The sequence below is a fragment of the Musa acuminata genome, chromosome BXJ3-8 (genome assembly GCF_036884655.1).
Source record: "Musa acuminata AAA Group cultivar baxijiao chromosome BXJ3-8, Cavendish_Baxijiao_AAA, whole genome shotgun sequence".
In the NCBI taxonomy this organism is placed as follows: domain Eukaryota; kingdom Viridiplantae; phylum Streptophyta; class Magnoliopsida; order Zingiberales; family Musaceae; genus Musa; species Musa acuminata.
In genome coordinates, this window is record NC_088356.1 from 3,133,014 (window position 1) to 3,157,675 (window position 24,662).

The following is a 24,662-nucleotide window of genomic DNA, read 5'->3' on the forward strand; positions in this document are numbered from 1 at the left end:
TTATTTGGATAAGGGATTGACCTATGTATTTTTGTGTGATGATTTCCTAAGCATAGGGTGTATTCTCCTTTTAAATTAATAGATTAGCTGGTTGCTGTTTTTGGATTTTTTTTTTTTTGATATATGGGTTTTTTCACAAGAAAATCCAAAAATCCTTCTTAGTCAAATTCAAATATCAAGCGACTTCTTAGCATCCCTCGTAGTTAACATTGACTAATTTGTATTCAAACTAATTAATATTTAAATATTTTTGAGACACTTATAATAATGAATTTTTAAACGATGTTACACCCAAATTATTGGTAAACAAATGTGTCGTGAGAGGGTCGGTCGCACGTAGATTGACATAGTGGACACATCACGACATCAGTATGGATTCTGACTTGACATGCGGGTATTATCGTTCCGGGATTGTCGGGATTAGACGTGTTGAACAGTATCTTGGGGGTACAGGTTCTGACGTGACACGTGACATTAGTTGTAATGTGTCAGAGCAAAATATATCTTATCACAAATGATAATTAACTTATATATATATATATATATATATATATATACATACGATAATAACATATTAATATATGAAAAAATCAAAATTTATATGTATATATACGAAAGTCAATAATTTTGAGGTTATATATGTATATATATATACTATTTTTTTAAAATATTTTATCAATAGTGAAAACCTTATATAAGAGATATTTATGTAAACATTAAAATTAGGGTGGAAACACTCTAAGCGACGCTGCATGATGGTTTGGCCGGACCCGAATGCGCACGCATTCCCAAGGAAACGAGAATCCAATTGACGACGTGGGAATCAGCAGGGAAGCGCACTCGGAGGGCAACATCGGTCACCGTCAATTCGTTACTCCGCCGGAACTATCATTTTGTCAACGTTCTCTTACGTGTTCGAACACTATTAGTGAACCGATATGGCCAAATGGAATAGACTGGCGAGACTGTAGCTTCTCTTAAAAGAATCCGAATGCTCATCTCACTGTTTTCTTCTCTTCTTTTCCCAGGAAGGCTTTTTCCTTCGCCGTCACGCGTTAGGGTTTATAGCTTCCCTTGGTTCTCCGGTGCCAGGTGCCGGGGCTTCCTCGCGAAGACGGTCTACGTTGTGATTCTCGGCGCAAGTGTTACTCCATGATCCGTTCGCCGGTGGCTTTCAGTTTGATCGATGGAGTACGTGAAGAACGATAGCAGCGGTACATCTGCAATCTGCTTGCGGAAAATTTCCCCGTCCTCTTTTCCCCTTCTTTTTTCATTGGTTCTTTTGATAATGTGATTCTTTATTGCTTATTTGGCTTTTGCTTTTAATTTACTTCAGGCGGCGTTTAGGGTTCTTCTTGTCAGGGTTTTACGATCCATGGATGCATCGGTCTTAGGGTTCCAGTGGTGCAAGACGATTAAAGATAGGATTAAGGTTGGGGCAGGGTTGTCGAAGATTGTGAGAATCTTACTTTCCTGTTTGTGTTTCAGATCGTAGCCAATCTGACGGACGCAAATTAGTGTGAAAACATGGGGCACGGGTAGTTGATTGGATGCGATATGTATGTTTTATGTAATGTACTGCTTTCATGTGGTGTGTTGTAATAAATCTCTTTGCATTTGATTACTATTCGAAATAAGATGGAGATTTCGTGGTGGTTGATTGTTTTATCACCTTTTTTATTATATAATACATTCTGAATTTTATATTTATTTTGCTTGTTAGATTAATGATTTTTCATGTTTTTGTTCATATTGGGGGTGGTTGGTGGTGGAGATTAAGGAGGGAGGGAGTAAGGTTGGGATTAGTCGTGAGTTCTAAGAATGTTACATGAGGTTGATTGTGGACTTTTTCACACAATATAATTTCTCTAGAATTGTGCTCAATTGTTTTTGGTTTGTCTTTTTAGGTTGTCTTGTTGCCAGTGATTACTAGAACTTCCACCTACATGCCTCTTATATTTTTGGAGGTATTTTTTTGTTTCTTAATTAGTAGACTTTCAATTAGTTTCATGAAGTTATTTTATGTTCTTGATGCATTTTGAGTTCCCAGTTAATAATTTTTATCATAGGTTGAATTATCGTAGTTGCCTGCATGTAATGAGAAGATAGCGCCACAGAGCTACTGCACTTGCTTATAGTCCCTCGAATTTGTCCTAACTAATGAAGCTTTATGCATATAGTTTGGAGCCACTTGTAGCAGCCTCTACGTTGAGAGCTTTCTTGAGCACTTTGTTCAGAATAGAAATCTTGTTGTGTTTCCACTTTGGAACCTCATTCTTTCTTGCATACGTGTAACAGGAACTGATGATGATCTACCAAATCCTGGCATCATTAGAGCATCTAAGGGTCTTGCTTGTTCTGGAATTATGGCCATCGCTTCAGGACCAATGTCCTCTGATAAAGATCTGAGGGACATGGAGTTCCAGGTTCACTGCATAGAGATCGAGGCATATAGTGCTGTTTTAAGAGCCTTCATTGCTCAGTCAAATGATCTTTCATGGGTACCTCTCATTCCGCAATTAGATACTTGTTTTGTATCCATATCAGGAAATAGTTTAGATGCATTAAAAAGTAGTGCATATGTAGATTATATAGGTTTTCTAAACATGCTTTATTTGAGTGTAATAGAGATTTTTAAAGATATCTTTTGGTTTGTTTATCTTTCAGATAGCAATCAGAAAATGGTGCATATAGTTGCTGACTCTTTGGTGTTATTTGATTTATATAATTCCCTTTCGTATATATCTTTGTGCAGGGCAAAGAAGAACTTATATCAGAATTACGGAAGGAACTTAGAGTTTCAGATGTTGAACATAGGGAAATTCTCGGGAAAGTCCATTCTGATGACTCAATCAAGTTTTTAAGGTATAAATCATCTCCAGACAGATTTATATTAAATCTCAGTTATGACAAGCTAGCCATGTAGAATATAAACATATTTTTGCTAAATTTTAATCAGGGAATCACTTAAGAATGCTGAGGCTCAATTGGCAGCAATGAATCCTCCTCCTTTGGGGCCAAACTCTATGGGCCATGTACCCTGTAAAAAGTTGAAGCAGGGGCATATGACCGTTTCAGCTTCTCCACAGTACCTGACTTATGCTCAGCCCTCATCAACTGCTGTTCAATTACCAGCAGTAAGTTATGATGGCCCTTTTGTGGTATTTTGTTTGATTAAAATTTAATTGTCACTCTTCTCATAGAGAACGCAGTCATTGCTAACTTGAGCTTATTGTTAGATTTTACTGTTATGATCATGTTTGGGTCGTTGGGTTTCAGACGTGTTCTGAGTCAATTATATTTACTTCAGATTTAGGTTTCACCACTGGGTTAGATGTTCAGTTAATTTAGTGTCCTCTAGGATTCACTCATTTTATTTAGAATCTCTTAGTGGGCTGTTTTATTTCTTCTGATGGCTGGAATGTGATTTAAAAAGACGCTTGGGCGCTCGCCTAGGCGCTCGGGCGAGGCGAGGCGAGGCCCGAGCACCTCGCTAATCTCCCAGGCGGTGCGCTTCAAACAGGCGCCGCCTGGGCGCTCGCCCGAGCCCAGGCGCTGGGCGCTTCAGGCGAGCGCCTGGGTGGCCTCGCCTCGCTAATCTCCCAGGCGGTGCGCTTCAAACAGGCGTCGCCTGGGCGCTCGCCCGAGCCCAGGCGCTGGGCGCTTCGGGCGAGCGCCTGGGTTAACCAAGGCGACCGAACCAGGATTTTAGCTCTGGTTCGGTCTTGGTTCGGTCTCCGATGGTTAGTTGGTTCAATTGAACCAACTAAAATTGCTATAAGTGACAACCAAATCCTAACCCACGCCGCTGCCGCTCCCGATCCCGATCCCGATCCCGCTGCTCGCCGCTGTCGCTGCTCGCAAATGCTGCCGCTGTCGCCGCTCGCCGTTGTCGCTGTTGCCGCTCGCGCCTCCTGCTGCTCGTCGCTCCTGCTCCCGCTCTTGCTCCTGCTGCCGCTGTCGCTGCTCGCAAACGCTGCCGCTGTCGCCGCTCGCTCCTCCCGCTGCTCGTCGCTCCTGCTCTTGCTCCCGCTCCCGCTGCTCGCCGCTGTTGCTGTCGTTGTCGCCGCTCACCGCTGCCTCCTTACACTCCGCTGCCGCTGCCTCCTTACACTCTGCTGCCGCTGCCGCTTCCTCTTTTCTCAGTTAGCGGGCTTAGCACCCCCTTACACTTCCTTTTCTCCTTCTGTTAACAGTATACTGTATACTATTAATATTGTTAGGTTTATTTGAAATTATTAATTTTCAATACTGTTAATAGATTTTCTTAATTTAATAGCATATTTTAATTTAAAATTTTAAATAATTATATTTATTAATTATATTATATATTTTTTATATTTTAACGTCTTGCTTCGCTCGGGCGAGCGCCTAGCGCCTCAGGCATTTAAATCACTGGGCTGGATTTCTCTTAGTTGAACTTGGATTGACCAAGAGCAACATGATAATTTAAATGGACATGTATTGATGAGGCATGTTTCATTGATATAAGAAAGCATGCTAATGAGACTTCAATAGACCCTGTTGTTAGACCAAATAAAAAGATTACAGCTTCACTATTCTTTTTCACCTTCTTCAATCATCCCACATTTGAAATTTCTGTAATTCTTCAATCGTTCAAGTAACTGCAAATTCAGAGATAAGATAAAATGAGATCCCAGTTAACTGTGTGCAGGGAGAATATGAAAATATGAAGGTTAACTGCATCATGTGAGGTTCGAGTTGCTTTTCATCAAATCCTAAGTAATGTTTATGGAATCAAATTACTTTGGAGGCAAACTGTAATAAAGACATTGTTGTTCATGGTCAAATCAAGTTGATGATTCCTAGTTCAGCTATGCGTGAGACTTAAGTCGAAATTTGTTATAGCTTGGTTTTAGGTTTTTATTCTGTTGTGTATCTACCTTCCAAAATATCATATTCGATTGATACCCTTTGAAGAAATTATTTTGGGCACCAGTACCTCGGCTGCCATGTTATACTTACAATGCTTAAACTTTGTCCAATAGTAACCCAAGATGAAAAAGACACCTATGCAAGCTTGCAATTTTTTTAACAAAAATATACATAAAAATGAAATTAGCATGAATGCCATTCAGAAAAAAAGGTACCCACTTTAGTTTTGATGGCAACCACATAGCCGATGTAGGAAATTATTAGGGTAATACTGGACAGGGTCATTTTTGTCATTTGACATACATGAACCAGCTTATGTTACACTATATCAGTAAATCATTAAATTATATTCTGGTTGGTATCAGTGCAAAATGACATTTTAAGGGTTGGGCTGGGTTTTGCACTTGGAGGCAATTTTGCAGGGATATACATGGGAAGAAAACACTGTTGTCATTCAGAGATCTTCTATTTATAGGTTAACTACCACAGTTTAGATGTTTTTATGTTGTGTTTTGGATGATTTTGAAGAGCATTTTATGTCTGAATTGTATCATTATTCATGGACACTCACAATGGATGACTGTTTTCCTGTTATGGATTGTAGCTGCGATCTAGTTAGAAGTATGGGGGTGGTCTTAATAGGTCAAAGATGAACTGAGTGATATGCAGCTGATAACGGAAGCATGTTGCAACACAAGGTTATTTGCTGTGAAATGACCTGTAACCAGGCTTTTATAAAATCTGCATATAGTAATTAAAAAAATCTGGCTGGATACTTTTACATCCTTAGATTATGGTTAAATGGAAGTTGAGTTATAAGTTCACATAGACAAACATATATATATGCATTTGTCAACTCAGATGCACATAATTGGTTGGTGACACAGAAATTCACTATGAAAACTTCTTTGGGGTGGACATTTGGCCTTTGATTTTATCCTATTTTTGAGTTGTCTTGTTGTCGATTAGATTGAGTTTGTAATATGCAGGGTCTGCCGTACCGAGCCATACCGTCCGGTACGGGCGGTACGTACCGGTCCGACAGGTTTTCGGTACACGGACCGACGGTTACCGGTCCGAGGCACTGTAGCACTGTAGCACTGCTACAGTACTACAGTACTCGGTACACCCAGGTGTACCGCTCGGTACACCGTACCGTATCGGTACCGAGCCCAGATCGAAATATCGGTACGGTACGGTATTGCGAACCTTGGTAATATGAATGGTAACTTTTGGTAGTTGGGATTCACTTGTTGCTATAGACGTGCTTCTGGGGTGTATGCTAAAAGAAAATGAGCCAAGACATGTTTGGCTTTTACTGTGGTGATGTCTAAGCATCGAGTCTTAAGTTGGAAATTATGTTTTAGGAAAATGTTAAGAACTTAATAGAAGATCCTGGAAAGGACCATTTTTGTCTTTGTTGAACGTCACATGGAAGCTATCAAGCCTTAGGTTATACTCGGTCTTGGCTTCCTAATAAGAACTAGTAAAGTACCACGAACACTTTGTGGGTTTCAATATACATGTATGTATATTTATCTGGATAAATTGGTGATACATGTTTCTTCCCTGACAAATAGTTCTTGTTTTTGTTAAAGCAGAACTCTGTATCTTTGCATTTTTATCCTAGTTTCATATAATGCCAACATAAAAAATTCCACAAATTATATAGCCATTGTCTGTCACCACCAACAAGAGGCACTAAATATTCTGAGGATCTTGCTGATGCTTGTTCCTAAGGTTGATAGTTCTCCCGCATGTTTATTGGAAAAGAAGTACCCTTCTGTTTTGTTGGATTTTTATTCTAGTTTCATATAAATGCCAGTTATACAGTGGATATCTGTCACCAACTTTAAGAGGCACTCAATATCCTGAGGATCTTGCTGATGCTAGTGCCTTGTTAAGGTTGATGTTTCTCCCTCACTTTCTTTGGAAAATTAACATGCATTCTGAATGGTGCTTGCTTTTGAAACTGCAAAATGTTGCTACTGCACAAATCATTCATGTGGGTTATCTTTTTTTGCTTTGGATGAGTTGGTACAATGCTGATATTTTTCGAGGCTTCCAATGACCTTAGTACTATCAAAAAGTATCTGTATGTATTGTGCTATGTTCTCATCATTTCATCTGCATCAGAGTTCTTTCATACTATCTATAAATGAAGTGATTTGCTTGAGTTTCTTCTCAGTGGAGATATATCTAATGATAAGACATGCGGGGTCTGTCTTTTATTTTTTACCTTGTATAAATCTGTTGTTCCATGTTTTGTATCTTTGTATATCTCGGCTTTATATCTTTTGTTAGGACTACTGCCTATCTGTATGGTCGGTTTTTTATATTTAATCTTGTATATTCATAAACAGAAACATGCCAGAGATGACCAATTGGTTAGAAAGGGGACTTTGTTCTCACCCCAAAGTAATGGACAAGCTCTGGGTCCGGTTAATCCAAACGTGCAGCCAAACAAAGTGAAAGCAAGGGGTTCACTGATAGTCCAGGCTTCCAAGAAGGGCTTTGTTCATTCAGGAGTTGATATTCTGAAACCTGGATCTGATATAATTGAGATTCTTGCAACCGATAAACTCATACACGAGGTGAGCATGATATTGGGCTGAATCGTGCTAGACAATTTAGTTGTCTCTTATTTTTCTTTAATGTTGTTTTATAGGAATCTATAGAGTAGGTGTATTCAAGGCATAGGTTAGTAGGACGAACAACTCGAGTTGGATAAATAATTTTCTGCTAATTATGTTTGAGTTTACACTTTTTCTTTCTGGTGCTGATTTTCTTTTTTTTTTTTGCATCAAAATTGTTTAACTTGCCACTATTTAATGATGTGAAAGGGTTGATAATCAGTTCTGTGTTACAGGTTGAAAGGGTTTGTGGAGGCGAGAACCCTGAACCTGCTCTGGTCCAGAGGGCTAAGCTAATTCTCAAAGTAGGTTGCTTAAACAGCCCTTGTTTCTTTTAGTTCTCATCTTTTGGCATGTTCTTTTAAATTTGATTACCCAACTCAGCTTCACCATTTGGACAAATGGTTCTTTTAACATTTTCATTGCGTCTCTGGAGTAGGATCATGAAAGAGCCCTGCTAGAAGCAATTGGTAAACTTGCTGATGTGTCAGATGGTGGTAAGTTAGTGAGTTCCAACAATATACAGACATGTCGTTAATACTCGTATTTTTTTCTAATCTACATGTGTTTGGCTTTGATATCCAGATGACTCTCCTGATCGAATTCAGTACATGATTCAAGAACCACAGAGTAGAGCACACGTTTTCCCGAACAATAGGTCGAGAAGCCATTGCAAGTAAAGGCTATGGTGGTAAGCATCAAGGCTTTGTGCTGCAAGTCGATGATTATAAAGGTGGCTAATGTGCTATGGTATGTAAAAGCTTTGTTACTGTAGCTTGATCGAGGTGTTTTTTGATCGGAAATGCTATCAGGTTGACCAGGGTCAATTTTTGCCTGTTCCCTGTAAATAGATGTAGGACGAAGTCACTTTGTCATGGGCCGCTCCGCCATTTGTATAGGGCTAGGATTGTTGGTCCATGATCTCTTTTGCTCTGTTTTGGGCTTTTGCTGTGTTACACTTTCTTCAAAGCAAATGCATAGCCATTACCACTGACTCTTTGTTAGTTGGACTTTTGTGTTTGATGAATTGCTCTTGTCTGTATATTCAGACTTGAGTTGGTTGGTGTGCCATAAGACTTGGACTAATGCTTGAAAGTGAGGTTATGCTCGTAACCAGGTCATGTGGCAGGCTTGACATTTCGTATAGAAACCTCGTGCTTTGTCTTCGAGCCCCACGCCATTTTATATTGTACAACAGGTTTGACTCTCGTGTTCCTATCCTCCCCACATGGCCTGACGTAAAGATGGAATATATGTCCGCTCCACTCGACTCGATTTAATGTCACTAGTGTCCAATCGGCGGACTCGGTAATCATTGATTGAGATAACTGCCGTTACATCTATTGCTGCGTTTGTTACAACGGTTCTCGTAGTGTAACAAGAGAACGGGTGGTAGAAACGACTGTTTTCTTTTTCGGGAAGCGGTGTGTACAGCGGTTATATTAATAGAATACTCCGAGTCATGGGCAGTCGAGCTGCCGTCGGCGGGCAAGGAATCTTCCGAGCCACTTTCCATAACTATCCCTTTCTTTGTTTTCTAATAACATTCATAACCCATGTTAATGCATCCTGAGATCGAATACTTGAAGGGTATTTCTGACATAATCGGGTCTCTGGAGGCCATTATGTTCTGCTTCCTCTTTGTCCGCCTCTCCCTATAAAGCGCTTCATGGAGGCAGCAGCCCAAGCGAAACAGACAGATTGAAACAAACAGCGACGGGGCGGAAAAGAAATAGTTTCTTCTCCCTTCCCCAAGAAAATCGAGGAGATGGAGGTGAGAGACATTTAGCTACTCCTTCAGCTTTTGCAACTGGGTTCTTTTTTTTGTTGTTGTTGATATTCGAATCCTTTGGTTCACGGTTCTGTGCAATTTTTGCAGACAAGATCTATTCGGGTTGCCAACATCTCAGATCTAGCGGAAGAGAGGGAGATCCGGGAGTTCTTCTCCTTTTCCGGCGACATCGAACACATCGAGATCCGAGGGTCTGTTTCTGAGCTTTGTGCTGCGGTTTCTGTCCATTTCTGTTCTTTTTCGGGGTTTGGTTTGGCGTGTTCGTGGTATTTCTTGTTCTTCCGATGCTACGTCTACTTCTTTTTCTTTTCACTTCGTGTTTGAATGTTTTCGAAAGTTGTTATTAGTATGATGTATTAAGGGCTCTTCCAATGTTTTGGGGCTATTTTTGGCAGAAATGTCGGCAGCGGGAGGATCGCGTTTGTTACATTTAAGGATCCAAAAGCACTCGAGATTGCTTTATTGCTCTCGGTACTTCCATTACCTTTCCATTCTGTTACTCTTGCTTTTATCTTATTTTAATCGCGAATTATTCGGCCATCACATGTAATTATACGATGGCAGATCAGTTCTACATTTCATTGTAGATTCGCTGCTTGATGGAGCTTTTTCTTTAGTTACAATACTGTAATAATATGTGAGCTATTTCTTTATTCATTTGAAAGCATAGTAGATCATAATCAATTCTCAGATATTATTGGAAAGCTTATGGCTCATATTTGTTATTGAAAATTGCGTGTGAAATGTTAAAATTTAGGTTTCCAGCCGGGTCAGATGCTCTTCCTTTCCGAAAGAAATTTTCTGTCAGGAGCATTTTGGTGTGTACGCCAACTGATTGAGTAGCAATGCAGAGTAGTAGAACCATTTCTAGAGAAAGCTTTTCTTATGAGTGCGTTTTGCTAGAAGTGATAGAGCATGATCTGATTTAGTGTACTGGAATTTTAGAGGTTTTTCTCTATATCTTGCTATTAAGCTATAATTAGGACAATATCAGTAGCCAAAGTAAGAGTTGTCATATATCTATTTATTGTATCTAATGATGTTTTCTTTAGTTGCCATCGGTGGGCGGTGGCGGTGGCGGTCGGGCTTCGACACACAGGGGAGGTGGCTCGCAAGGAGTCATGAACCTATGAGACTAAGTTAAACAAAAAAAAAACGACTGATCCCATTTTGAAAAGTGAGCACTACTATATGACTAAAAGAAGAAAAACCAAACCGAACTACCAGAAATGGAGCGGTCCACATCTCAGTTCACACTCGGATGGTAAATAGCAGTGTGACTAGTCCAGGCTAAATTAAATTCCTTGGTCTTCATTGTTTGAGTTTCAAACTGTTCCTATCTAAACTCTCTTCAATCGAAACAATATCATCTGCAAATAACATGATTCAGAGTTTTATCCTGCTTATTCCTTGTTTCATTTCTAGATGATGATCTTGTCATGTATTGAAGTTTAAATAGTACTTGTAACATCTGACAAATTTCCTTTATTTGGGTTGGAGACTGGAATTGAAAAATATTCACTAATAAGCACTCAGATAAAATTTCTTTCGATTAATATACTCAGATAAAAATATTCACTAATGACCAACAAATTAGGATATTACTGTTAGATGGTTCTTGGGGATTTATCTTGTTAAATTGGTTTTCTTCCTTTCATGGTAAGAAAGGCAATGCTTATCAAAGTTTTATTGGTGAAGCTGGTTTATCTTCTCCAAACATAACTAATTGTGTCTCTTGTTATTCAAATGTTGCAACTGTTGAGTTTGCTAAATGCAAAGAGAGTTTTTCACTGTCAGCTGCTTCTACTGTGACTGACAATTTGAGCATTTATAAACATATATTCTTATACAAGTTGTGGACAGAAGGTAATGGCAAGATTGCCTACTTGCCATTTTTGCTATAATGCATAAGATATCACTGAAAAAGGAGTCTCCTAATATTTCCATTGTGTTCCAACTTGAAGACAATAAGATATTCTTGACCATTTATGATGTCTGGGGATACATCAACAAATTGATGATATACTGACAGTGTGTCAAGGGATTATGGTTTGCCAATTTATGTACAACTACTAAGGTGACTTTGGCTGTTGTAGTGCATTTTGGCTGTCATCTATCTTTTCAGATGCTTGTGAAATCTGAAATATATTGTGGTGAACTTTCAGCTAGATTTTTCATTTTTTTCCTTTTCAATTTCTTGCATTGTGAGGATTACCTAATTGATAGCTCCTGTATGTTTCCCTTCCATATTCATCCCAAAATTTGTGTATTCTTATGGGCATTCAAAACTTCAAGGAATTTGCATAATCCACTGTAATTGTGGACCCATATTTTTGAATAGTGTACAACATATTAAACCGGATTAATCAAAATCATTAAGAACATGGTTGTCAATAGTTGATACTAGTCTTACACTACTATTTTGGTAGTCTGAGCAGTGTGGAAATTGAAATTTTATTGAGGCATGTATTGCTCTCTCAACTTGTTCCTTTGGCAGGGGGCTACTATAGTTGACCAGATAGTAAGTATAACTCCTGCTGAGGATTACATTACAAGAAGTGAAGAGGTAAAACTTTACTCTTTCTGTCCTATAGAATTTGTTCGTTGGTTCTTTTAGTTGTTTCACTTCTTGTGCTGAACTCCATGCAGCAAGTTATTGCAGACAATGTGACAATTGAGGCTCCTGTCAGTATCTATTCTCCAACTGTTGAGGTGTCTGTAAACTCCAGTATAATTTTCACTCGAGCACTGCTGTGTGTACAGATTAATATATTCTTATTAAAGGTCTTAGGATTGAAAGAAATGATTTGTTTGTATCCATGCAGGGTAAAAGTAGTCCTGGTGATGGACAGGTTCATGTCAGTAAAGCTCATGATGTTGTAGCAGCAATGATAGCAAAGGGTTCAGCATTTAGACAAGATGCTATCAGTAAAGCTAAAGCATTTGATGAGAAGCATCAACTGATGGCCAAAGCATCAGCAAAAGTTAGTTCTTTTGATAAACGGGTTGGCTTTAAAGAAAAAATAACAGTTGGAATTTCTGTTGTGAATGAGAAGGTGAAATCAGTGGATCAAAAGCTACATGTGTCTAATAAGACGATGGCTGCCCTTACAGTAGCAGAGCAAAAGCTGAATGATACGGGCACAGCTGTCAAGACAAACAGGTGCTTTAACTATTTTAACAGAAGTTTCATGCTAATACCCAAAAATCAAACGGAAATTATGACTCTTCTCGTATGTCAAATTACAAGTGGATATCTCTGAACATCATCAATGTTCAGAGAGAAATGGAGGATATTTTGTCCCCATTAAGTAACACATACAGGATGCTGAATATTGACCTTGCCATAGACACACCATTGCATGGTTCTTGTTCTCATCCATTTGTCACAACTTTTATCATTTAATTCCAGTTCTTCAGCGTAGTGTTGTCTGTGTCCATTTTACTGAATAGTGCTTTTGGTTTTTCCAGTGGTCATGTCCTACTATATTCTTTGTTTCTTCTCCATGATTTGTCCGAGTTTCCATTAATTTTCAACCATTATTAAAGTGAGATCATCAATTTGTTTTCTGAATTGTTTGAACTGTTGTTGATGCCCAATTCCAATGATTATTCACAATCTCTTAAAGTGAACTCATTGATCTGGAACTTATAAGCAGCAGTTTAACAATAGTTTTACTGGTTTATTTGATAATCAAGTTCCATTCCTAGTACTATTTGTTTATGAGGTTCCGGTTATTATTTAATATGAAAAGATAATTATCAAGTATCTACTGATTTTAGTAAGATTTTATATTATTATAATGGTGGTAAAAAGAATTCTGTTATGGAACTATAATTAGCTATATCTCATATTTTATGCTAGTGCTTCACATTGGTGTGTGCATTAAGAAAACTGGACTACTGAATATGGGGCATCAATGTTAATTTTGGGTTGCATGGATTTTTAGGTATGTAACTGCTGGAACAGCGTGGTTCCATGGAGCCTTTGGCAAGATGGCAAAAGCTGGTCATGTTGCAAGGACAAAAACACGAGAGAAGTTCCAATTAGCAGTGACAAATTTAACAGCCAAGGTAAGACGATAGTTTCCCATTTTGCTTTGTTTGAATTTGTTGAAAGCATGCACGTTAACTTTTTTGTCCCCGCAAAACCAATGTGACACATTCATTTTTCAGTTGTTGAAACTTCTTTTTGCCCAAGAAATTGTACGACTTGCGTTGAACAAATAAGCCAATTCCTTTTTTTCTCTAATGTAGTACGAAACTTTGACGTAATTGGGCATGTCTAGCATATTATATCTTTGCATCAGGGTTAGTATGGCTTAGTACACCAAGTTGCCTACCAGATAATAAGCAATACTTGTTCTACAAGTTTCTTTGATTCTGCATTATACGAAATATCGACTTACACATTGTGGCTGCTAATACAAAGAAGGAATATGGAAGTGGCATTCATATCCTAGCAAGCATCTGTTTTAGTCAAACAACCATCATATGTTTGACTTGATAGAATGTGTTTTGATCAGACAATTATCAATTGTTTGGCCTCATAGAATGTCAGTTAATTGTGGTTCTGATTTTATCTTAGCAAAACCATGTGCTCCAGTCAGAGAATTATTAGACATTTCTCTTCATTTCTTGCATCAAGTTGATACCTGCACTACATTTTGTATTTATGTTTATGGTACTTGTGTCTCTTGTAGATTGCTCTCTCTCGATCTCTCTCTACTTGCTTTCATGCACACAACACAGACATCTGATAGTGAGCGTCCAACCATCAATACTTGACTCCATAATCCTCCTGTTGCAGGATCCAGTTGTAGCTGCATAAACCAGTTCATTTTAGTTGGTTCAGATCAGTTCACTACAAGAAACAGCAAAGCAGTCAGCTGATTATGCTATGACAGCCATACCTAGAAGCATGTTGGCACAAGATTGATGCTATTTTTTTGCGGATCATCTCATAGCATCGATGGTGTATTTTTCTTTCTTTCTCAATCCTTTTTCTTAAATTTTAATTCACTATATACAACGTGCTCCTATCACCAGGTTTTGAGTGATAAGTTGCTTGCCGCTTGTCTGCTGAGAGAGATGTAATTTTTGTACGGCACAAAATTTGTGGAAGCATTTTGTTGCATGATTACCAGTTATTTATCAGAATCATTATATATATATATATATATATATATATATATATATATATATATATATATATAATCGTTCCACCACCCCATGGAACGAATGTGTTTTAATTTTTTTAATTGATTCGAAATCAAATCAGAATTGTCAGTTTCCATCTCAGTCCTAATTTTTAGAAATCGAAACTCAAACCACACAGTTTTGATTTTGGTTTGGCTTAAAATTCGATTTGGTTTGAAAATATGAACCACTGATCCGATTAAATTCCGATTCGATTGATTCGAGTCAGTCACGGCTAACTACAAACCCTGCGTCTCTCTCACCTCAGATGACAAAAACATCCGTCGCCACATACACAGCTTTATGGATTTGTATAGCATTCTCACTCCAACACAGATTGAATGCACTGCACCTTTATTCTACTAAGCAGGCTCTGAACACTGACGATAATACTGATGAGAAATCAATGCTAACAGTTGTTGGGAGGATCGGAGGAGCAGTTCTACAACGAGGGCTTGTAAGGGTATGATCTGTTACCGGATCCTATCGCTGTGTCCGCAATAACTGCCGCACGTAGGATTGATTTAGCAGATATCTCTATCCGTTTGCGGTTGATCACCGAAGCCAGTGAAGGAAACTAATAATATCCATGGATTCGTTTGATGGATTTGATCTGACACCTGCCTTTTACTAATTCTTTCTCACAGCACAACCACCCCCTTCCCACACTACAAATATCATCTTCGCCTTCTCTCTCTCTCGCTCTCTGCATTGTGATCGTTGGTAAGATCTCGTCCTTTCCATGGCGTTTACAGATGCAATTCCTTGCATGTGCATGAAAAAACCATCCGTCTTTCTTTAGCATTCGTACTGTTTACGTTGTCGGAGTTTGTTCTACGCTTGTTCTTTTTCGTCTTTTAACTCTTCTTCTTGGACTCGACGCCCTGCCTTTCCCTGAATGGTGTTTGCTCACAGATCATGTCCACGGAAGAATATACGATTGGTATTGGTGTCTTCTTCCTCTCTGATCACTGATGCCTCAGTGTAATCGTCATCCATCCAGTTCATGAATCATCTTCTATATCCTATTATTACTTTTTTTCCAGCAAAATCTCAGTGTTTTTTAAGCAACAACGTTCTCCATCAGTAATATTTGTATCCGTGAGACAAATAGCAGAATTATTTTACTCTAGTAGCTCAGTTGACAAATCCTGCTGCCATCTTTACCTGAGTTCTAATTATCAAGGTTCGAATCTTTTATGTATTGCTCTACAGCTGCTTTTATGTTTCTAGTGAATTCTGGATGAAGATTTTCTGCTCATTGTTCTATTAATTCTCTATATACTCTTGCAATTGTAGAGATGTTAGCTTCATCAGATTCCAATTACATTGTTTGCTAGTGATTGTTCTACTGGATGAGCTTTGATCTTTTCCTAACTAACACTCTCTTCTTTCCAATCATCGTAGACAACAACAGGTGGAAGATGGGGACCTTCAAAACCCTTCTTTTCATGCTCCTGATTCTACACTCCTCAGTAGCAAGAGGAGCAGTTTATCTCAAGTATAAGGATCCTAAGCAACCACTAAACGTTCGAATAAACGATTTGCTAAACCGCATGACTCTCGCTGAGAAGATCGGTCAGATGTCACAGATCGAACGAGCAATTGCCACCGCCGAAGTGATCGAGAAGCACTTCATTGGTACGATCCTTGGTTGACTCGATCTTTAGATTGCCGCTGTTGAACTTGTTTGTGTGCGCAGGTAGTGTGCTAAGTGGGGGAGGCAGTGTGCCTGCTCCTCAGGCTTCTGCAGAGACCTGGATGAACATGATCACTGAGATGCAGAAGAGTGCACTTTCCACCAGGCTTGGTATTCCAATCATCTATGGCATCGATGCAGTTCATGGCCACAATAATGTCTACGGAGCCACCATTTTCCCTCACAACATTGGCCTTGGAGCTACCAGGTAATCATCCTTGGCTATTTCTCGAACATAAGATTACAACACTCAAAATGGATGATCGAATGCTTAGAGGTGTTCGTGATGGCATGCTTTTCCCATCAGGGATCCATCTCTTGTGAGGCAGATCGGTGCTGCTACTGCTCTGGAAGTTAGAGCAACAGGCATTCCTTACGTTTTTGCTCCCTGTGTTGCGGTAAGGAAGCTGTACCTTTGCCCGAGAAGCGATGTATTCCTGCATAACACGAGCTTGACACTGTGTAGGTCTGTAGAGATCCGAGATGGGGACGCTGCTACGAGAGTTACAGCGAAGACCCCAAAGTGGTCGAACAAATGACGGAGATAATTGACGGCCTGCAAGGAACTATTCCTGCGAATTCCCGCAAAGGAGTCCCCTTTCTCGCCGGACGGTAAGTTCACGTACTCTTTGTTTGGGCATTGATCGAGTGGGGGATGAACAACTGGTGGTGCAGGAAGAACGTGGCAGCCTGTGCGAAGCACTACGTCGGTGATGGTGGGACGTACAAAGGAATCAACGAGAACAACACCGTCATCGACCTGCATGGATTGCTCAGCATCCACATGCCTCCCTACTATCACGCCATCATCCGAGGCGTCTCCACCGTGATGGTCTCCTACTCGAGCTGGAACGGCGTCAAGATGCATGCTAATCGTCGCCTCGTCACCGATTTCCTCAAGAACACGCTTCGATTCAGGGTCGGTACTCGTCTCGTTCATCCTATCCTTCATGTCGTTCTCGTTGGCTTCTCGGAATCGCGCTCAGCAGCCGTGAACGCATGCAACAGGGGTTCGTGATCTCGGATTGGCAAGGAATCGACAAGATCACGACGCCACCTCATGCGAATTACTCCTACTCCGTCACTGCTGGAATCAGTGCTGGCATCGATATGGTCAGCATCTCCTCCTCGAGAGCTGTTTCGTCAGCTCCAAGCTGACCGACTTCTCCGGTGGTGATTTGCAGATTATGATCCCTAACAACTACACCGAGTTCATCAACGACCTGACGGACCAAGTGGAGAGCAAGATCATCCCCATGAGCCGAATCGATGATGCTGTGAGGAGGATCCTTCGAGTCAAGTTCACCATGGGCCTGTTCGAGAACCCCTTCCCCGATCCCAGCTTGGTCGATCAGGTCGGCAAGCAGGAGCACCGCGAGCTCGCCCGAGACGCAGTGAGGAGATCGCTCGTGCTCCTCAAGAATGGGAAGTCCGCCGACGCTCCCGTGCTCCCGCTTCCCAAGAAGACAGGCAACATTCTCGTCACGGGAAGCCATGCGGATAACTTGGGTTACCAGTGCGGCGGGTGGACGATCACTTGGCAGGGACTCGGCGGAAACAATCTCACAATCGGTAACCACGCGCAAAAGATCGAACACCTCGCTTCCCTCTTCCTCTGCCCCAGCGCGGGCTCTCAGACCTTGCACTGTTTCCGACAGGAACCACCATCTTCGAGGCCATCAAAGCCACCGTCGACCCGACCACCCAGATCGTCTTCTCCGAGGACCCCGACGCCGGATTCATCGAGCGCAACCACTTCTCCTACGCCGTCGTGGTGGTCGGCGAGCAGCCGTACGCCGAGACCTTTGGCGACAACCTGAACCTCACGATTCCGGAGCCGGGGCCGAGCTTGATCCAGAAGGTGTGCGGCAGCATCAAGTGCGTCGTGGTGGTGGTCTCCGGCCGGCCGCTGGTGATCGAGCCGTACGTGGGCGTCATGGACGCGGTGGTGGCGGCCTGGCTGCCGGGAACGGAAGGCCAAGGCGTGGCGGACGTGCTCTTCGGCGACTACGGGTTCTCCGGCAAGCTTCCGAGGACGTGGTTCAGGTCGGTGGAGCAGCTGCCGATGAACGTGGGGGACCGGCACTACGACCCCCTCTTCCCGTATGGATTTGGCCTCACGACGAAGCCAGCGAGAGCTCAGCAGTAGAAGCTACAGAACTAACTCTACGCCTGTATACGATCGTTGTCTCGGCAAAGACAATAATAAGGACGCCATTCGGAGGCGAATAATACTTTCATTTCATTGCTTCCAGCAAAAACATGTTTGTTTGTGTCTTTTCTCTCTCTAAATCTCACCCACCGAAATATTGTATTTAATTTAAAATTGAAAATATGTAAAATCGTTCGAAATTACAGATAATATATTAGAAAATGTTTTTAAATCTAAAAAAAATGGAATAATTCGAAACATAAATGACACTCAAACATCGATCATATAGAAGAATAAGATAAAAAGCGTGAAACTTGATGAGGATAGTAATTAAGATAAGACTCGGTTGACGTCAGATGACGCCTCACGCTTCGATCGATGCGATAGCACCTGGTCAATGCAGATCGACACATTAACACCCTACTCAAGCTCAATCATTCACGTCACGCCATTATCGGTGTCAGCTACCAGCCTGCCCCCTACAAGCGGGCAGCTCGGGAAACAGTAAGCTTCCCTATAAATACCCTCTGGTTCATCAAAGAGGGCAGCACTGTCCCGATCGGACCACCTCAGCGGGCTCGACGTCGTCCGAACTCGAACTGAGCCGCATCGGCCCCGAGGCCACGGCTCCCGGTTGTTTACACTAACAAAACTCATGCAGAAGAAAGAAAACCGGAGATAGAATACGAGGAAGCCTCCCAAACCGAAGTCATCAGATGTACGAGAAGAAGAAGAAGAGAAAGACGACAGCGGAGGCAGCGATACGTGTTTGCGTAGCTCGATCGCATTCCTCCGCGGGTTAGTAATCTCATTTTGGTTCCAAGGATCAAGTCTTCCTCCCGGCTTCGTCATTTTGCCGGCCAAGTGTTCGACGGTATGTCCTGGCTGCCTGGTCTTCTTTCTTACACATCACTTGAGTCACGCAATCGGATTCATAGAGGAGTCGTTGCCGTGAGACGAACCAACATTATCTGGGGTGACAGGTTCTCGACCCAAACCGACCTTCGTCGATCACCTGCCACCCGAGCTGCCGCCGGCTACAAATCTCTCGATGTTTCGGATAGATTTCGAGGCATTTTCGCATGCAAAACGTCAGTCATGCTGAGCTTATCGTTTGAGTCAGCAACAATTAGGATCGATAGAGGGAGGAATTCAAGAATTCAACGGTTGACTTCGTGTTGGCAGACTAAATTAAGAGGCGTACGGACTTCTCCCTACCAAACCTTATCTTCCATGGTGTTAGGTTGGTTGTGATCCTGAGCTAACTAAGAAAGGGAGAAACAACATGAAACATCTGATGATCTATATAATGAGGTTGCTTGGTTGGAGGAAAGTTTCCTATGTGTGATCTTTGTTTGAATAGGACTTGATCTACGAATGATGCACAAATATTTCAAGGAAAGTTTCCTACTCTAGTCATCCTTTTACTTTTCCGACCTTTACAGATACGTTACATTCATGATTTTATATATTATATATTAATTAATTATAATATAATATTATCTTATAATAATTTTTTTAAATATTATAACTTGATTGATTTACTCTATTCATAAAAAAATTATTCTTATCCTTCTTTTTAATTTTTTCATGAATCGATCAGTCGAGTAAATCATTATAATGTTTCTAAAAGAAACATTATAAGATAATATAATATTATAATTATACTCCAAGTATTATATAAAATAAAATACTATTAGAAAATTCTGAAAATAAAGATACTTCTCGGAAAAAAAGAGTTTTTTTTTATTACATCACAATAAAAAGAATATGAGTCAAATAAGACTCTTTTATTACATCACAATATACACTCATATCTATTTTTTCGTAATTATTTATGATTATTTAGTAATTAGGTACATCTAACCAAGGTTTGTTGTACCGTACCGTACTGACGTTTTGACCCGGGCTCGGTACAGTACGGTACCGGTGTACCAGGCGGTACATCAGGGTGTACCAATATTTTTTTTATTTTTTTATACTGTAGCACTGTAACGATATCGGACGGTCCACGTATCAATAACCTGTCAGACCGGTACGTACCGCCCGATACAAGCGGTACGCTTCGGTACGACAGACCTTGCATCTAACTCACCTCACTTAGATTTTGTATGCCTTTATTTAATTAAATATGAATATACATTATGATCCTATAAATTATTCTCGGCCAACTTCATATGATTACTACTTTAATATTATCTAAAAAATAAAAAACTAATAAAAACATCGAATCAATCATACAATTATGATTGTTACTCATACTATCATGTACATTAAATTATGTCCACAGTGAAATGTATGACAAACGAACAAATGCCTCCCTGTTTTCGATGCCGAATGGAATGCGACAACTCAACCTCAAATTAGTTGATGCTAATCACGAATAGCAGTAGAATATTCTTTTTCTACTTTGTGCGAATTAGATGTTATGAAATGTGTTGAGGATTCTAAGATTTGGAAAGATAAGATTGATTACATGTTGTCATCGATCTTTTACGTGTAGTCTGCGATTGGGAAACCTCCGTAGGAAAAACTCGGGATCGCGTGGCGTGTTGGTGGGGATTCCCAAGCACGCCATTTCCTTATATATATCCGACGACATCGGCTTAATCCCCATCGAATCCATCGTAGATTCTCCTTGGTAATGTTCTATATCTATACATCTATGCAGTGGGAGATCCGTGACCCCCTTAAATCTTGGATAAGATCTTGTTCCTCTCTTCTTTAATGGTGACATGTAGCTGTACTGGGTGGTCCTTGCAGCTGCTGTTCATGCTTCTTTGTCAGAGCTTAATGGTTTTGTTCTTTGAGAGAGCAAATGTGTTCTTGAGGATTTTTTGAGATAGAAAATGTTTTCTTGGGGATTGTGATTCATGGGGTGTTTGTTCTTTGCCTTTTCATTCTGGAATCTCTGTTCTTGGTGTTCTTTTTTCCTTTGATCGAGTTTGCTCTGTCCTTCTGGTTCTCAATTTGCTGCCGCAGATTATCCAGAGTCTTTCTCGGTTCTTGACGTTCTTGCCTCTTTCCATCCAAGTTTTCTTGAGGTTTTAGATCGAGCGGTAGCTCTCCGCCTTTTGATTTGGCTTTTATCTGTGACATGTCGTTCAGGTTCTTCGTTACTTGTCGATGTTCTTGCCTCTTTCGATCGAAGTTCTTGAGGGTTCCGATCGAGCGTTTGCTCTCTGCCTCCTGATTTAGCATTTATCTGCAACATTTATTTCAGGTTCTGCATCAGTTCTTGAGGGTGTTGATCGAGCGTTTGGTCTCTGCCCTGCGGATTTGCATTTATCTGTCACTTATTGTTTGGGTTCTTCATCAGTCGTTGATGTTTCGATCAAAGTTCTCGAGGAATCCAATCGAGTGTTTGCGCTCTGCTTCGTGGATTTGCATTCTGTGCGATATAATCCTCGAGGATTTTGATCGAGCGTCTGTTCTTTTCCTTTGCGTCAAATCTTGAGGACTTCGATCGAACGCACTGTCCATTTTCTCGTCATCCCCTTCTCCTCATGATTCAGCTGAGCAAGAGGAGCTCAAATCAACAGGATTTCATGCTTCGGATTGCAACCTCGTAGCTGCAATCTGATTTGTCGAGCCATGGTGACAGGTCGCTCGCGCATTCCTTCGATCGACGATGGCGAGCCGAGAAATGGCGCTCCTGGGAGTTCACCTCCTGCTATGCTGGGCCGCGGTCTCGGGAGCAGAGTACGCCAAGTACAAGGATCCGAACCAGACGATGAAATGGCGCATACGAGATCTGATGCAGCGGATGACGCTCGCTGAAAAGATCGGTCAGATGACGCAGATCGAAAGGAAGGTGGCGACGCCGCAGATCATGAAGGACTTCTTCATCGGTAACCATCTACTCGAGTGCTTGTTTCAGCCACGGCCGTAGACAAACTGTCTCGGACCATTCCGGTGCTGCAGGTAGCGTGCTCAGTGGTGGCGGAAGCGTTCCTGCTCCTCGGGCCTCTGCCGAGGCCTGGGTGGACATGATCAACGAGTTCCAGAGAGGATCGCTGTCGACGCGGTTGGGGATTCCGATGATCTATGGGATCGACGCTGTTCATGGCAACAACAACGTCTACAATGCGACCATGTTCCCCCACAACATCGGTCTGGGAGCTACGAGGCAAGTATCGAGGAATCAGCAAGTAGGTGTTTGTCGAAATGCCTCCTGAACTGCGTGCTCTGCAGGGATCCCGAGCTCGTGAAGAGGATTGGAGCGGCGACCGCCCTCGAAGTCAGGGCGACGGGCATTCCCTACGCGTTTGCGCCATGTATTGCGGTAAAGGACGAACACGAAGCAGCACGCAGCGCCGTGATCACCCTTTTGATCTGATGTTTCTCGTTCGCCACCCAGGTTTGCAGAGATCCGAGGTGGGGACGGTGCTTCGAGAGCTACAGCGAAGACCACAGGATCGTGCAGGCGATGACGGACATCGTCCTCGGCCTTCAGGGAGACGTGCCCGAGAACCACGCCAAGGGCTTCCCTTATGTCTCTGGAGAGTAAGGCTTGCGGATCTCTCATGCAAGTTTATGGAGTGCGGTGGCTTGAGGTGGTACGTTACGTGATGCGTTGTTGTTGTTGTTGTTGTCCTGCTGATTGAACAGAAGGAAGGTGGTGGCCTGTGCCAAGCACTTCGTCGGAGACGGCGGAACACACAAGGGGATCAACGAGAACGACACGATCATCGACCCCAACGGGTTGTTCGGCATCCACATGCCTGCCTACCTCGACGCCATTGCCAAGGGCGTGGCCACCGTCATGATCTCTTACTCCAGCTGGAACGGAGTCAAAATGCACACGAACCGCGACCTGATCACGGGCGTCCTCAAGAACAAGCTGGGCTTCAAGGTAAGCCCCGTGAAGCTTTCAGCTCCCTCCCTTTCGTGTTTCCGTGGCTTCGTTGGCGATGGGCTAATTCTCCTCCCGAAGATGATACCAGGGATTAGTGATCTCGGACTGGGAGGGCCTCGACAGGATCACGAGCCCGCCCGGCGCAAACTACACTTACTCCGTCGAAGCTGGAATAAACGCCGGTATCGATATGGTCGGTAACCTGCACGCGAGCTATTCATCTCCTTGGCTCTGCTTCTTGACTCGTGATTCTTTTGGCAGGTGATGGTACCGAAGAGGTACAAGGAGTTCATCGGCAACCTGACGTTTCTGGTCAAGAACAAGTTCATCTCCATGAGCAGAATCGATGACGCCGTGAGGAGGATCTTGAGGGTGAAATTTGCTCTTGGCTTGTTCGACAAACCGCTGGCCGATCATAGCTTAGCTGATCAGCTCGGGAAAAAGGTGATCACTGCTCTCTCTCTCTGTCTCTTGTTCCCAGCCGGAAGCAGAGAGACACCAGTAAATGATGCGTCTCTGAAATTGAAAACAGGAACACCGGGAATTGGCAAGGGAGGCCGTAAGGAAATCGCTGGTGCTGTTAAAGAATGGGAACTCTGACGACGGCCCGCTGCTGCCGCTGCCTAAGAAAGCCCCCAGGATACTTGTGGCAGGAAGCCATGCCGATAACATAGGATACCAATGCGGCGGATGGACCATCGAATGGTACGGCGGCAGCGGAAGGATCACAGCCGGTGTGTACTCGTCGCTGCCACACCTTCTCCTGCACTAAAAACACACTTGGATGCTCGTCTGAATCCATCTAACACAAACTTGCATCTATTCATCCATATTCTTCACAAGAGTAGTGCTCTGCAGGCACCACGATACTGGAGGCCATCCGATCCACGGTGGACCCGGCGACCGAGGTGGCGTTCTCCGAGAACCCCGACGCGGACTTGCTCAGAGACCACGACTTCTCCTACGCCGTCGTGGTGGTCGGAGAGCACCCCTACGCTGAAACCTTCGGAGACAGCCTCAACCTCACCTTGGCCGCTCCTGGTCCGACCACGATTCAGACGGTGTGCGGCGCTGTCAAGTGCGCCGTGGTTCTCGTAACCGGCAGGCCGGTGGTGATCGAGCCCTACCTTCCGGGGATGGATGCACTGGTGGCCGCTTGGCTGCCTGGTTCCGAGGGCCAAGGCGTTGCCGACGTCCTGTTTGGGGACTACGAATTTACGGGAAGGCTCCCCAGCACCTGGTTCAGGTCTGTGGACCAGCTTCCCATGAATGCCGGTGATGCACATTACGATCCCCTATTCCCCTTGGGCTTCGGCTTGACGACGGAGGAGCCTAACATCAGCGACATGTGAAACTCCTAGATCATCAGTGTATATATATATATATATATATATATATATATATAGACACACACACACACACACACACGCATA

The 24,662-nt window shown here is 42.3% G+C and overlaps 4 protein-coding genes across 7 annotated transcripts; all 4 read left to right on the top strand.

The window, feature by feature from the left end:
• Window positions 1–999: 999 nt before the first annotated feature.
• On the top strand, window positions 1,000–8,533 carry LOC103993850 (protein EMSY-LIKE 3). 2 transcript variants are annotated; one of them, XM_018829684.2, is made up of 9 exons: window positions 1,000–1,214; window positions 1,908–1,967; window positions 2,299–2,501; window positions 2,756–2,865; window positions 2,960–3,137; window positions 7,260–7,490; window positions 7,766–7,834; window positions 7,969–8,026; window positions 8,115–8,401. In XM_018829684.2, exons 3-9 carry the CDS (start codon window positions 2,367–2,369, stop codon window positions 8,207–8,209), a joined length of 876 nt encoding a protein of 291 aa, XP_018685229.2. In that variant the 5' UTR covers window positions 1,000–1,214; window positions 1,908–1,967; window positions 2,299–2,366; the 3' UTR covers window positions 8,210–8,401. The 2 variants fall into 2 exon arrangements, with proteins under 2 accessions (XP_018685229.2, XP_009412329.2); XM_009414054.3 differs by lacking the exon at window positions 1,908–1,967 and having other exon boundaries at window positions 1,001–1,214; window positions 8,115–8,533.
• Window positions 8,534–8,672: 139 nt separating this feature from the next.
• On the top strand, window positions 8,673–14,464 carry LOC103993849 (binding partner of ACD11 1). 2 transcript variants are annotated; one of them, XM_009414053.3, is made up of 9 exons: window positions 8,673–9,303; window positions 9,409–9,512; window positions 9,717–9,792; window positions 11,819–11,887; window positions 11,971–12,033; window positions 12,147–12,305; window positions 12,378–12,484; window positions 13,272–13,395; window positions 14,132–14,464. In XM_009414053.3, the coding sequence occupies exons 1-9, from the start codon at window positions 9,298–9,300 to the stop codon at window positions 14,150–14,152; spliced, it is 729 nt and encodes a 242-aa protein (XP_009412328.2). In that variant the 5' UTR covers window positions 8,673–9,297; the 3' UTR covers window positions 14,153–14,464. The 2 variants fall into 2 exon arrangements, with proteins under 2 accessions (XP_009412328.2, XP_009412327.2); XM_009414052.3 differs by having other exon boundaries at window positions 12,147–12,484.
• A 1,471-nt stretch (window positions 14,465–15,935) lies between these two features.
• LOC135646128 (uncharacterized) lies at window positions 15,936–18,494 on the top strand. The gene is made up of 8 exons (XM_065165312.1): window positions 15,936–16,161; window positions 16,223–16,427; window positions 16,527–16,617; window positions 16,686–16,831; window positions 16,895–17,138; window positions 17,228–17,332; window positions 17,404–17,791; window positions 17,878–18,494. The coding sequence occupies exons 1-8, from the start codon at window positions 15,945–15,947 to the stop codon at window positions 18,366–18,368; spliced, it is 1,887 nt and encodes a 628-aa protein (XP_065021384.1). The 5' UTR covers window positions 15,936–15,944; the 3' UTR covers window positions 18,369–18,494.
• Window positions 18,495–21,036: 2,542 nt separating this feature from the next.
• LOC135645302 (uncharacterized) lies at window positions 21,037–24,656 on the top strand. Of its 2 annotated transcripts, none has more exons than XM_065163569.1 (9): window positions 21,037–22,222; window positions 22,296–22,500; window positions 22,566–22,656; window positions 22,732–22,877; window positions 22,983–23,226; window positions 23,318–23,422; window positions 23,491–23,673; window positions 23,762–23,963; window positions 24,088–24,656. In XM_065163569.1, the coding sequence occupies exons 1-9, from the start codon at window positions 22,003–22,005 to the stop codon at window positions 24,579–24,581; spliced, it is 1,890 nt and encodes a 629-aa protein (XP_065019641.1). In that variant the 5' UTR covers window positions 21,037–22,002; the 3' UTR covers window positions 24,582–24,656. The 2 variants fall into 2 exon arrangements, with proteins under 2 accessions (XP_065019641.1, XP_065019642.1); XM_065163570.1 differs by having other exon boundaries at window positions 24,078–24,363.
• The last annotated feature ends 6 nt before the right edge of the window (window positions 24,657–24,662 follow it).

Excerpts from the sequence above, each read along its gene's own strand:
- LOC135646128 (XM_065165312.1), top strand. The coding sequence starts at position 15,945 with ATGGGGACCTTCAAAACCCTTCTTTTCATGCTCCTGATTCTACACTCC. Across the intron at positions 16,162-16,222 it reads GATCGAGAAGCACTTCATTG|GTAGTGTGCTAAGTGGGGGA; the intron begins GTACGATCCTTG and ends TTGTGTGCGCAG. Across the intron at positions 17,139-17,227 it reads AGAACACGCTTCGATTCAGG|GGGTTCGTGATCTCGGATTG; the intron begins GTCGGTACTCGT and ends CGCATGCAACAG.
- LOC135645302 (XM_065163569.1), top strand. The coding sequence starts at position 22,003 with ATGGCGAGCCGAGAAATGGCGCTCCTGGGAGTTCACCTCCTGCTATGC. Across the intron at positions 22,223-22,295 it reads CATGAAGGACTTCTTCATCG|GTAGCGTGCTCAGTGGTGGC; the intron begins GTAACCATCTAC and ends CCGGTGCTGCAG. Across the intron at positions 22,501-22,565 it reads ATCGGTCTGGGAGCTACGAG|GGATCCCGAGCTCGTGAAGA; the intron begins GCAAGTATCGAG and ends CGTGCTCTGCAG.
- LOC103993849 (XM_009414052.3), top strand. Across the intron at positions 9,793-11,818 it reads AGATTGCTTTATTGCTCTCG|GGGGCTACTATAGTTGACCA; the intron begins GTACTTCCATTA and ends TTCCTTTGGCAG. Across the intron at positions 12,485-13,271 it reads ACAGCTGTCAAGACAAACAG|GTATGTAACTGCTGGAACAG; the intron begins GTGCTTTAACTA and ends ATGGATTTTTAG.
- LOC103993850 (XM_009414054.3), top strand. The coding sequence starts at position 1,187 with ATGGAGTACGTGAAGAACGATAGCAGCG. Across the intron at positions 2,502-2,755 it reads AGTCAAATGATCTTTCATGG|GGCAAAGAAGAACTTATATC; the intron begins GTACCTCTCATT and ends ATCTTTGTGCAG. Across the intron at positions 7,835-7,968 it reads GGGCTAAGCTAATTCTCAAA|GATCATGAAAGAGCCCTGCT; the intron begins GTAGGTTGCTTA and ends TCTCTGGAGTAG.